This window comes from Besnoitia besnoiti, chromosome IV, assembly GCF_002563875.1.
Source record: "Besnoitia besnoiti strain Bb-Ger1 chromosome IV, whole genome shotgun sequence".
NCBI classification, from domain to species: Eukaryota; Apicomplexa; class Conoidasida; order Eucoccidiorida; family Sarcocystidae; genus Besnoitia; species Besnoitia besnoiti.
In genome coordinates, this window is record NC_042359.1 from 4,080,447 (window position 1) to 4,091,909 (window position 11,463).

The 11,463-nt window shown below is 56.1% G+C and overlaps 1 protein-coding gene across 1 annotated transcript; it reads left to right on the plus strand.

Moving 5' to 3' along the window:
• Nucleotides 1–2,503: 2,503 nt before the first annotated feature.
• BESB_056810 (uncharacterized protein) lies at nucleotides 2,504–9,724 on the plus strand (the record flags this gene model as incomplete). The annotated part of the gene is made up of 10 exons (XM_029364116.1): nucleotides 2,504–3,450; nucleotides 3,926–4,104; nucleotides 4,135–4,814; nucleotides 5,510–5,655; nucleotides 5,925–6,393; nucleotides 6,934–7,295; nucleotides 7,647–7,739; nucleotides 8,198–8,344; nucleotides 8,736–8,804; nucleotides 9,322–9,724. The coding sequence occupies 10 exons, from the start codon at nucleotides 2,504–2,506 to the stop codon at nucleotides 9,722–9,724; spliced, it is 3,495 nt and encodes a 1,164-aa protein (XP_029220039.1).
• Nucleotides 9,725–11,463: the final 1,739 nt, after the last annotated feature.

The window sequence follows — 11,463 nt, forward strand, 5'->3', positions numbered from 1 at the left end:
GCCCGTAGTTAGAAACGGCCTTCACATATATATATATATATATATATATATATATATATATATATATATATATATATATATATATATATATATATATATATATATGATAGTGTGACCTGCCCGAGGACTCCATCCTCTGCCTTCGAAAAATGAATTTCCACACAGGGGGTAGTGGAGTGTAGGGCAGATCTCGGGTGCTGTGCCCGCGCATCTTCATGCTTGCCTGTTTCTCTACACAGCGGATCTGTAGATGCCAAATGGGATCCGCAGGGTGCCTAGGCTACCTCCAGGCGGAGGATCGCCTACTCGTCCCCGAAGCTCCGCCTCTTACCCCTACTGGGCAAGGCGCCTTGTGCGGCTTGCAGATACAAGGACCCACGAAATATCTTAAAATTATATATATATATATATATATATATATATATTCAATCCAGCTAGATGTTTGTGGCAGTGCCTCTATTTTATGCGATGCCTATGTCACGCGATGTTGAATAAGGGCATTCACCGCCGAAGCACGGCTTCCCGCAAGCGACGGGCAACCACAGCAGCGCAAATGCTCAGGTGTGACTCTCAGTGCCGTCCGCTGCGGTGAGGAACACTTCACAACTTGTTTATGCGGGTGGCAAAACCAGTGAAGCCAGCCGTCCTCACCAGCGCAATGCGGACAGCACATGTCCGTTACATATATATATATATATATATATATATATATATATATATATATATATATATATATATATATATATATATATATATATATGCGCACATAGAATATACACATGAAATAATTCGCCGCCTGATTCTAGAGGCTGGTACATATATCACTTACATATGTATAGGGAAAGATAGGCATCAATATCTCTGCGCCTCTTACCGGCTGAGCTTGGCTCCTCAGCATTCTGACTCCCATACGTGCAGCCGTGCCACAAACCGCATCTACGCCACTGCCGCTTTATGGACTTTTTCTTCCAAGACAGCGCCTATTTCTCTCCCTTTGCTTCTTCGGCGACCACAAGAGGCATGCAGCGTAGAAAGACGCGAATAGGCCTCCACCTCTGCACTGACGTCCCTGTTGTTAACTTGGCGCGCCCTTGTGTGCGTCCCTGTTTCTGATGAGAGGGCTCCGCAGCACCACTCCAGAAAGGAAGGGATGGGAGAACGCGAGGTATCTGCACGCGCACAGCCACGTTCTAGTCAGAGAGACGGGGATTTCAGCGGCAAGCTGACGCGAATGCTGCTCACGCGGTAGAAAAACTCGCAGTTGCCATGAAGCTCCGCCTACGTGTTGACTCCGACCCCGACACGGAAGGCTCCTGGAGGACTTGCGTTCTCCGCCGCACACGTTTCAGCCGCGCTCGCGATTTCCAGTTTGTAATGAACGAGTCGGTCGTTTGATACTAAAGAAAGTTTGGGTTTCGACTTTAGTGGCGCCGCTGAAGAAGCGGCGTTTCTCCGTCCCGATATGAAGACAGGCGCCAGCGCGCATGCAGCCTTGGCAGCGCATGCGGCAGGCTTGCATGCTCTCAAAAGGCAAACAAAAAGAGGAGACATATCTCACCTACAATGATTTTCTTCATTTCTCGTCGCTGAAGCTTGTTCACTCCATTCGTCCGTGCCTTTTTTCCTTCCACATTCCCCGGGTTCGAGCCCAGGCGTCCGCGTGGCGCATGCGGCGGCAGCTCGCTGCGGCGCTGTAGACCTGTTGACGCAGGCGCTGCGCCGTCAGCGCGATCGTTTCACTGTGAGTGCAGCGAAGGCGAAAACTCGCGTGCGCCAGAAGCACACAGCGCGACTCTGTCGATGCGGCTGAGTGTGCGTGTGAGTGTAGATGCGTGAAGGCCCGTTTACCTGTGTCCTCTGCGGGTCGCGCGACGGTAATCCGTTGCCCGAGCAGGCGCTGCGCCAACAAAATCCTGCAGGAAACTTCTCGTTGGCGTCTCTCCAGAGCAACCAACGAGGTGTTCACGCGCAGAATGAAGCCGAGTGTCTTGGAACGGGACGATTGCGCTGCCTACTGCAACGGACTCCGTCCAAAGAGCTGCATGCGGTTGCGCAAATCCTCGCAGCTCTGTGTAGAGTAAGACCAGGAGCAAGGACACGCATCCTGGACCGCTCATCAGGAGGGACTATATTGATTGGCGAGTTGCGTTCCATCCGCACGCGAATCCAGCAGGACCTGGAGTTCAAATCTCTCGAGGTCGTCGTCACATTTGACTGACGTGCGACTCGGCAGGTCTGCAGGCCCACAGAGCGGCGGAGTGCGCAGGACAGAGAGCGAGAGGAAGACAGCGAATTCGGCCGAGCCCCGTCCAGAAGCGTCGATGGAGGACCGGCTTTGGACTCGCGGCATAAACAGCCTTGCGCGTCGAAAGGGTGTCTCTGCCCAGTTTGTCCTCTGGCTCTCGTCTTCAGTCTTGTCCTTACGTTCACCATTTACAGGTTTTTTCCGTCTGTTTTATGATTTTCGCCCTGCGGAGGTCTTTCGAGAACCCCGGTGTCCACGATGGCGTACTACCGCGAGCACCTGTATCTTTTTTTCTTCGGAATCTGCCGCCTTTTCCAGCGGCGAAACGTCCTCGCGCAGCTTCTCTCTTCGGCGCCAAGCCCTGGAGCGCCGCCCCGCCCCCCCGTCTTAGCTTGTTCCTCCTCGCCGTCTCCTTCTGTCGCTCGTCCACGCAGTGACTTGCAGGCCGGGTGCGAGCGCTCAGCCTCTGCTTCGCGCGCCTTGGGCGCCGGCGCGCGTTCTACGCCGTTTCGGCCGCCGCCCGTCTCACCCTCCTGCCTCTTCCCCCTGGTGCCCTACGAGCTCAACTGGCTCGCGACTCTGCGCCTGTCGCTCTTCGCAAGTCGCCTTCTCCGCGCCGCCGAGCGCGAGCGGCGCGCCCACGCGAAGGCGCTGAACCGACAGAGCCCGCTTGCTTCCGCCTCGCCTGTCTCCGCGTCTGCAGCTCCCGACGCGCCCGTCTCAGAAGGAGCCCTCGCCGCCGCGCAAGCCCTCGACTGCGCGGCAAACGCACTCCGCCTGATTCGCGCTTGCCAAATCGTGCGCCCTTCCTGGCTCGCTCGGACGCTTGCGGAGTATCCTCTAGAGCGAAAACTGGACAAATTCATTGCAAAAAACTGCGCCTCAGTGCCGGCTGTCCCGACCCCCGGGGCCTCGAGGGTCTCGGGCGCCGCCGGTGCGGCGGTTCGGGAGGCCCTCCAGCGCGCCCGCGACCCAGACTCGAAGCCCACGCGCGTCCAAACAGAGGGTGCCGGGAGCAAGGCAGACAGCTGTGGGCTGATGGAAGAGGTCGAACGACAAACGAGTGAAGCGCTTCTCCTTCGTCGCGTCGAGGACTACAGACGGGGAACGGGGGCCTCAGAAGAATCGCGGAAACTCGAAGAGACGGTGATCGCCATGGCCGAAAAACTGAGAAGAGACGCCGCGCGGTGGCTCGGCAGAAACGAGTAAGAGGCTCTGGGCGTCCGCCGGGATGCGTCTTGGTTTTCGCGTCGTATTTCACTCCCTCGGTCGCCGTATATATATATATATATATATATATATATATATATATATATATATATATATATATGTCTATATATTTATACATTTTTTTATATTCGTATGCAATTGCCCACTTAGTCCTGAGGTTAGCTCCATAGTGACGTTCCGCCCAGGTGGCTAATGCTCTGTGCAGATGTAAGCGGAAGGGTAGTTTGTATCAATATCATTGCTGTGTCTGCAAGTAGTATAGTAGGTTATATAAGGAGAACGCATGCATCTTGACGCCGCCTGCGTCGGATGTGGTCTGCAGTCCCCGTTTTTTTTCTTATCTGCTGCCGCGCGGCTCTGTTTTCGTTTGTTTTCGCTCCAGCTACCCCCCTCCAGCCCTCCGCTTGTTGCATTCATTCTTCGCGTTTTCCGTTTCCATTTTGCTGCCAGGACCTTTCGCGTCTCCGCGGCGTCTCTCCCGCCGGCCTCGCGTGCAGCGCTGGAGGCTGTGTACACGACGAAGCAGAACGAAATTTTGCTTCGCCCAGGCAACTTCGAAAAAGTCGTGGCCCTGCTGCCTTCGCGGGATCTGCGGCAAGCGTGGACGGCATTTTGCTTCCCTTCGCAGAGTTCGTCGTCCGGCCTCGCCACCGGCGGAGATCGCGCAGGCGCGGCGCGGTCTGCCTTCTCAGAGGGCGTGGCGTCGGCAGGAGTTTCGCTTTCCGCTTCGCGTCGCGCGAAGCTAGAGAAGCGACGCAGACAACTCGCTGAGGCGCTTCTCGCGATTCTCCGCCTGCAGAAGACCTGCGCAGAAAAGGCCGGCTTCCCGAGCTGGGGGATTATGCGCCTCGACGCGCTCGTCGGACTTCGACGTCCTTTGCCGGGCGACCCGTTATCTCCGCAGGCGACGGAAGGAGAGGAGAAGACAACTGCCGCGGGGGGCCTCGAAGCCCTGGGCGGGGCTTCTGCGGGCTGGGCGCCCCAGCGAAGGGACCGCGACCACAGCGGACAGCGGTGCCGCGTGGTGAATCAGCGAGCAGCGGAAGGAGCAAGAGGCGAAGGCGAGCGCGGCGAAGCGATGAAGGCGCTGGAAGAGCAGATTTTGCGTCTCTTCAGCCAGATTCAGCGAGAGATGAAGAAAGGCACCCGCGGCGTAGACGAGCTCGAGAAGCGGGTGGAAAAGGCCGTCGAACAGACACGCCGAGAGAGAGAACGCGAGGAGAACTGGATGCGGCAACTCGGCGGCGGCGCGTTGGCCGCGAAGGCTGCGAAACACGCCCATAAACTGAGCAAAATGGAAAGACTCGACATGGCGGAATGGCTCTTTGCAGCAAACAAGGTACGGCAGGGGGGGCGCCTCGAACGCGGGCGAGTCTGAAACGAGGACGACGCATTCACGCACGCACGTCAGCGAGGACTCCTGAGACGCTGGAGACGCCCTGGGGCCTGCCGTCGCCACTCGCAGGGCGGCGACTCGCGCCTCTGCCTCTTTCTCGTTCTCTCTCTCGCGATGGCGAAGGCATCTTCCCATACATGCGGCGCACTCAGCCACTCGAGACAGGCTGCGGGGAAGGATGTCTTCAGCGGCGGGGCGCCAGCGAATCTGCACTAACACTCGTGAGAGCTACGCCTCGCTGCTTTGTGTTAGAGCCAAGTAACGAGCAAAAAGTCTCCAAGACCCTCCGCCCCCCCTCCGCCGCCACTGCAGCGGCGCTTCCGATTGCGAGCGACCCGTCCGACGTCGCTTGCCTCCACTTCGATGCCATGTCGTCAGCGCCAGTTGGCGCTGACGAGACGGCGCGTGCGAAGACGTCGCGGAGCTTGCTCTCTCTTTCGAGTCTTTTTGAGCGCTGCGCAGCTCAACGTGCAACCTCAAACTCCGCCTCAAGGGACTCTTCTCCGTGGGTGCCGGTGAGGCCTCTGGTGTGGATGTTCGCTCTTACAGCGTTTTCTTTGAGGCATTGGTTTACAGCTGGAGTTCGCGAGTCACAGTTCCACTATCTTGAGCCGCGTGCGGTGTTTCGTTTGGTGCAGATTCTCAAGAGGCCGGGAGTCGACATGCGCTCGAGTCGCTTCTTCTCGCTGAACGATACTTTGCCCAAGCTGGTCGCTTTGACAGAGGAGCTGCACGGTGTGCGGCTCGTCTCCCTGCGCGGGAAGGCCTGGAAGGGATTCGGCCGGTTAGCGACCCCGCTGCAGACGAGAAATCGAAAACATCTCTAGACACCAACTACGAACTCGCGCGCGGCTTCGCAGCCGCGGGGAGTTGGTGACTTCCAAGACTCCACACGCAGCCTTCATTTTTACCGTGTGGAGGGTGTCTGACCCTTGGCGCGTGATGAAAGTGTCACTGATCCTCGCCGAATCCTGCACCACCGTTTTGTCCTTTCGTTCGTGTGCCTTGCTTGCATTGCCCACCTTGGCCTGTCTGTGTGGATTTTTCGCCCAGGTCATTCGTCGGCATGCCCTACCTCAGCGACATTTTCGCGGTTTTTGACACAGACGCCGCGCCCACCGCCGCGCCGCTTCTCTCTCTGCAGCCGTCTCCTGCGGCTGCGGGCGCAGCTTCGGCGGGGACTTCCTCGCCGTCGGTGCTCGACTCTCTGCTGGTTTCGTCCTACGGTCCGCAGGCTTCGGCGCTCTTTCCGCTCCTCCCCGCGGACTCGTCGCTGTCGTCCTCCGCCTTCCGGTCTCCGTCGTTTGCGTCGCTGCTCGCCTCCGCGCCTTCGTTCCGCGGCTTCCTCTACTTCTTCCCCTGCGAACCCCTCCGCCTGTCGCACCACTTCCGCTCCTTCGCCGCGCCTCCCATCCCCTCGCCCGCGGCCTCCCTCGTCGCGCCTGGCCACGCCTTCGCCCACGGGCGCCTCGCCCCCGGGCCTGCTGGCCCTGACGCCGATCGGCCGCTGAATCTTCAAGAGGTAAGCCCCGCCGCTCGCGGCCAAGGCGCCCACCAGTCTACGCTAGCATCGAAAGCTAATTCCCCCAGAAATGCAGCCGTCCACAGCGCGCCACGTTCAGCCTCTCACGCGCGGGCGAGAGTCCCGCTGCCTCCGGCGACTCGCGCCGCGTGCAGGCGGACAACTGAACGCGCACTTATGCACGACGAAGGGGAATGCCCGAGGGACGGTGCTGACATGCAATGCCTAGTCCCGCCTGTGCTGTGCACCCGCCCCTGGCAAGCGGTCGCCGCGTTTGACTGCCTCCAAATGCGGATGGAATACACGCGTATCCACGTTGGCAAGTCCCAGCGCGCATACGTATGCACATATACACATATATATATATATATATTTATATATACGTATATGGGTGTGTATTCGGACGCCTCTTCAGAGGGCGAAGCGGCGGCAGGTGTAGAGGTTTCTGTATAAGGCACGTTATGACCCGCTGCGGATACCTCCGGAAGAGTGCCCTCTCTTTTCAGCTCTTTCCTCGTGCGTGCTGCCCGCCTTTCCCAGCTTGGCATTCTCCTTCAGGTGCTGACGTCGGGCCTGAATGCCCTGCTATCGTCTCAGAGAACCCGTGACGGCTGGCGCGCGTCTCTCGCAGCCTGCGCTCGACTGGCTGACTTCACGGGGAGGCAGGATGGAGACCGCGCGCTCCAGGCGGCCCCGATGGCCTCTGCGGAAAGAGGGTCGCGGCGAAGCGAGCCGACTGCCGCAAAGGAAAACTCCGCGGAGGGCGCTCTCGGAGAGGCGCAGGCGGAACCCGGCGCCGCCTTGCGCACGCGCGAACTCCGCGGCCATATCGTTGCTCAGACTGGGCAGCTCGATATCCCGCTTCCACTGGATGTCCAGCAGAGCTTCGCCTTCCTTGCTGAGTAAGGCGTCTCGTGCCCGCTTCACTTGAAGCGGTCGGCTGCCACCTGGAATCGACTGCAGGCCTTCGCAGGAACATCCCATCTCAGACCAGACAGGGGCTGCGTACAGGGCCCTGAATCGTCTGCCTATTCAGGCATGCGTTTGCATATCCCTGCCTTGGATGCATGAGCTGAATGCATTCCCTTTTTATTTAGTCGTGGCTGCGTCGGTGACTCCGAGCGGAAGTCTGTTGGTAAGAGTTATGCAGGGTGTGGTGTTGCAGGACAGGCAGACAATTCGCAGGTCGAGCAGCGCGAGGAGTCTGCTTGAATTCGATTTGCTTGCCTCTGTTGCGCCTCATGATGCTGCAGACTTCTTCTGCAGGAGCCTGCAAGGCTCCAGGAGCTCGCCTGCGATGCTAACGCCCGAGGTCAAGCCAAGAGAATGAGCGACGACGAGGCAAGGTAACGCATTCTCCTCTCGGATCTGCTTGGATTTCGCTAATGAATCAAAACACACAGGTTGAGCTGCTTCCACACGTTTCTGAGTTGCGTCGTCCCTGACCGCGCCACGGGCTTCAAGGCGTAGAGGCAAATATATCTGGCAGCATGCGCAGCGCGCTGCAATACGGATGGATGCTAGGGTTTCGGGTTTGCGCACATGCGTGCGAATTCGTACGTCTCCAATATATCCAGGGGGGTGATTGGCGGCTTTGTGGATCATAATCCGATCCTCCTGACGGCGCATGCTTGCGCGTCTCTCTGGGTATCGGCAAAGATCTCTCTAGTTTTCAGGGGGTCAGACGGAGTGCCCTGGTGAAGGCCTCAGCTACCCGATGCTGTGTCTCTTGTATGCACCCTACGGGTGTGCAGCGTGTACGCAGTTTGTGTGTATTCATTGTGTGGTAGTGTGGGTTTTTCAGAGCGCAGAGGCCGACGATGATTGAATTTCTGAGTTTGAACGGCTTTTTCGTCCACGCTTTCCTGGACTTTCACCTCCACGTGACGTTCGACCCGCGGGGGGCCACTCCCGAGACGGTCGAGACGTTCATTCGCGCGAAACTCGAGAGGTAAGCGCGGACCCCGTGACAACAGTCCTATGGCAAAGCCTAGGAAGATGCAGGTCATATCGTGGATCAATATAAGTATATGTATGCATAGATGTATATGCGTATGCTGCTGCACTCGTCCTGAAGCCGGTGATAGATCAGCTGAACGCTAGGCATGATTCCTTCGTTATTAACAGAGGGAGCGGCGGAGTATCGAACGCCACGGGGGCACTGACGTCCATCTCTGTGGTGCATTATGATGATTATTATATATATTCGTTCCCGCCTTGCATGCTTTCATGGATGACCGCTTGTGAGGAACTACAGACCTAGCTGCCCCTTGTGCTTCGCGTTAGCGTCTCTGTTTCCGTCTCCACGGGTTCGCTGCTGGTGTGAGTGGCTCTTTCTGCAGCATCTTGCCTTACAAGCTGCCGGAAGACTTTGACATATTTTCTCTTCCCAGCCTCCAGAACTACAGCGGGTCAGTGTGATAGGCATACACTCCCACGTGACGGATATACATATGAATACACAGACATATATGTACTCATTCATATATATATATATATATATGTCCAGACAAGTGGGCTTGCACCGATACTCGCTCGGCGTGTGGTGTTCTGCTGGAAGGGTCAGAACGAGTCCCCATTCTCACATTTGAGACGGTCGCCTGTATTCGACGGGCTCGTATATGTACATTTATATATATATATATATATATATGTATCTATATCTACTAAGATGAGGTGAAACTTTTGGAAAGCATGCGACGTGCGACTACAGCGCCGCTACGCGGGCGGAAGGTCTCGGAGTCTTGCCTTCGGTATACACGCAGACATCTGTACACAGCTATCAATGGATTTCCTTGAATTCCCGTGAGGGTAGAATTCGCCTAGATGTTGGTGGGTGGCTGTTCGTTTTGCCTCTCCTTTTGTCGAAGTTGATGCGTGCCGGCGTTCAAGGCGTCTGTGTTCTGTCCCTCTCCTGTGTGTCCTCAGCCTTCTAGCAGGCACTGGCGTTTCTTACCTGCTGGCGCAGGCCCGCTCTTCACTGTTTCTTAGAGAGCTACGTAGCTTCGAAAAACGCCGCAGAGACGAGAAAAAAGCCTCCCCACAGTCCGCCTCCGCCTCTCGAAAAGGCTCCTCTGCCAAGGCGTCTGGGCCGGTGGCGGCTAGAAGCAATGCAGAGAAAAAACGAGAAAAAGAAAAGAAACCAAATATCAATCTTCGGGTCATCAAAAGCCTCTTCTGGGCACCTGAGGCAGGCGCAGAGAGGAGCTGGCCAGACAGCCTCGTGGCAAATATGAAGAAAATCATCGAAGCTGACGATGAACAAGTGCTGAACGACGGGATCACGGATGTCATACGAGATGTGTATGGCGCCGCGGGAGATACAAAGTAGAGTTTCAAATTGACGCCCGTAGTAGAGAGTGTGTTTGGTGCGCATCAGCCACTTACGCGCACTCGCGTAGATGCGAATAACGTGTATGTGGGTCCGCGATAGAGGCATCCATCAAAAAACCCATGTCGAGCTCGTGTCAGGCGCAGCCGGCGAATCCAGAGAAGACGTAATCGAAGAAGAGAAACCAGGGAAGGCACGTCAACACGCCAAGAAGTCAATGACTGAGCGAAAGCATGGGCATGTATGGTCTGGTCAGATCCGGAATATAGTGTCTTTGCCTTTGTCTCTTGTTTATTTGGACTTTTTATTCCGTTGTAGACGCCTGAAATGTTTCCTCGAGCGTCACTCCTGCATCTTTGGAGATGTCACTCTCACGAGCTCGAACCGCAAACAGCCTCAAAAGGCGCCAGCGAAGGGATATCAGTCACGCAGTCGTCGGGAGGCTTTCAACAGGGCACAGAGGCTAACACATGGCAGGGAATCCAGCAATACAGGCAAGACTGGAAACGCGTGCACAGGATATCCATTCACAGTTACGCAGTCACAGGATGGGAACCGAAAATGAAGGGCAGGTAGACGTAAATCCGCGGACGAGTTTCTCCAACGCACTCTCGCACCTGCTCTTTCGTTAGAACTGCGGCGATAGTGACGCAGGCGTCAGCTCTCAAGCCGGGGAACTGCGCGCCTCTGTGCCTCTTGTATGTGACATCGAGCACACAGTTTCACCGCTATCTAGTTGCGGCCATGTGTGTGTCTGATCTCACAGCGACCTGAGCATCACGCGGTTCGCGGTTGTGCTCTGATTCTCTGTCGCTCTCCCTTCAGATTCGCTGATTCGTCAAAGTGCGACTTCTGTAAGGTCACGTCACCGACGAAGCGCCCGCGCATTCTCGTTTCGCGCTGCTATAATCAAGAATAGGCACCCCAGTGCAATTCTACTTGCATGTGAATAGTTGATTACAGTTCTCAAGAGCGAAAAAATCTTGTGAGAACCTGTGCCCGCAGAGAAACAAGATAAGATGGCGCGGGTAGCTCAGAGCAATAAACAGCCAGCTATGAGACAAACCACTTCACGACGAGAAAGCGGCAAACGCAGGTGAACTTGGCTCGTGATTATATCTGCCCCCAAAGTTGATACACTTGTAAGTGCATATAACTGGTTCTATTTGTAGCGTGACCGCCTGATATGCACTTCTCAGGCACACACACGCAATGTGCCACGAGCACGTCTACTCGCGGACAGTCGAGGTATCCGCCGATCGGCAGCATGCGAGAAACGAAGCCGAGAGAAAAGAAGCAACGTCGGTAGTGTAACTACACCGACATAAACCGTTTCTGTACATATCTGTTGTCATGAGTAATCTACAATTGTTCTCCCAGCAGCGTCAAGAAAAAGGCACCTAAAAGCGCAACGCCAATACGTCAAACAGAGGAAGTCGCTCGCAGCCCACGAAGCAGAGCCGGATGAGAGCTACCATCAAGCCCTCCAGCATGGCAGTTTCTCTTCTCAACGTCCTTAAAACAGAACGCAGCCTATACGCAAGACGACGATCGGTGTGACGCTCGGGTCATACGCGGTATACACTTGACAACTCCATCTTGTCTTCCCCGCCTTTGAGCAGCATTGCGGTTCCCTTCGCCCATCTCTCCCTCGTTGTATAGCTTCTTCAGAGCTGCACTCTTCGTTTTCTTTTTCGCGTCTCTCTGTCGCGAGAAAGGCAACCTTCTGGCGCTGCCTT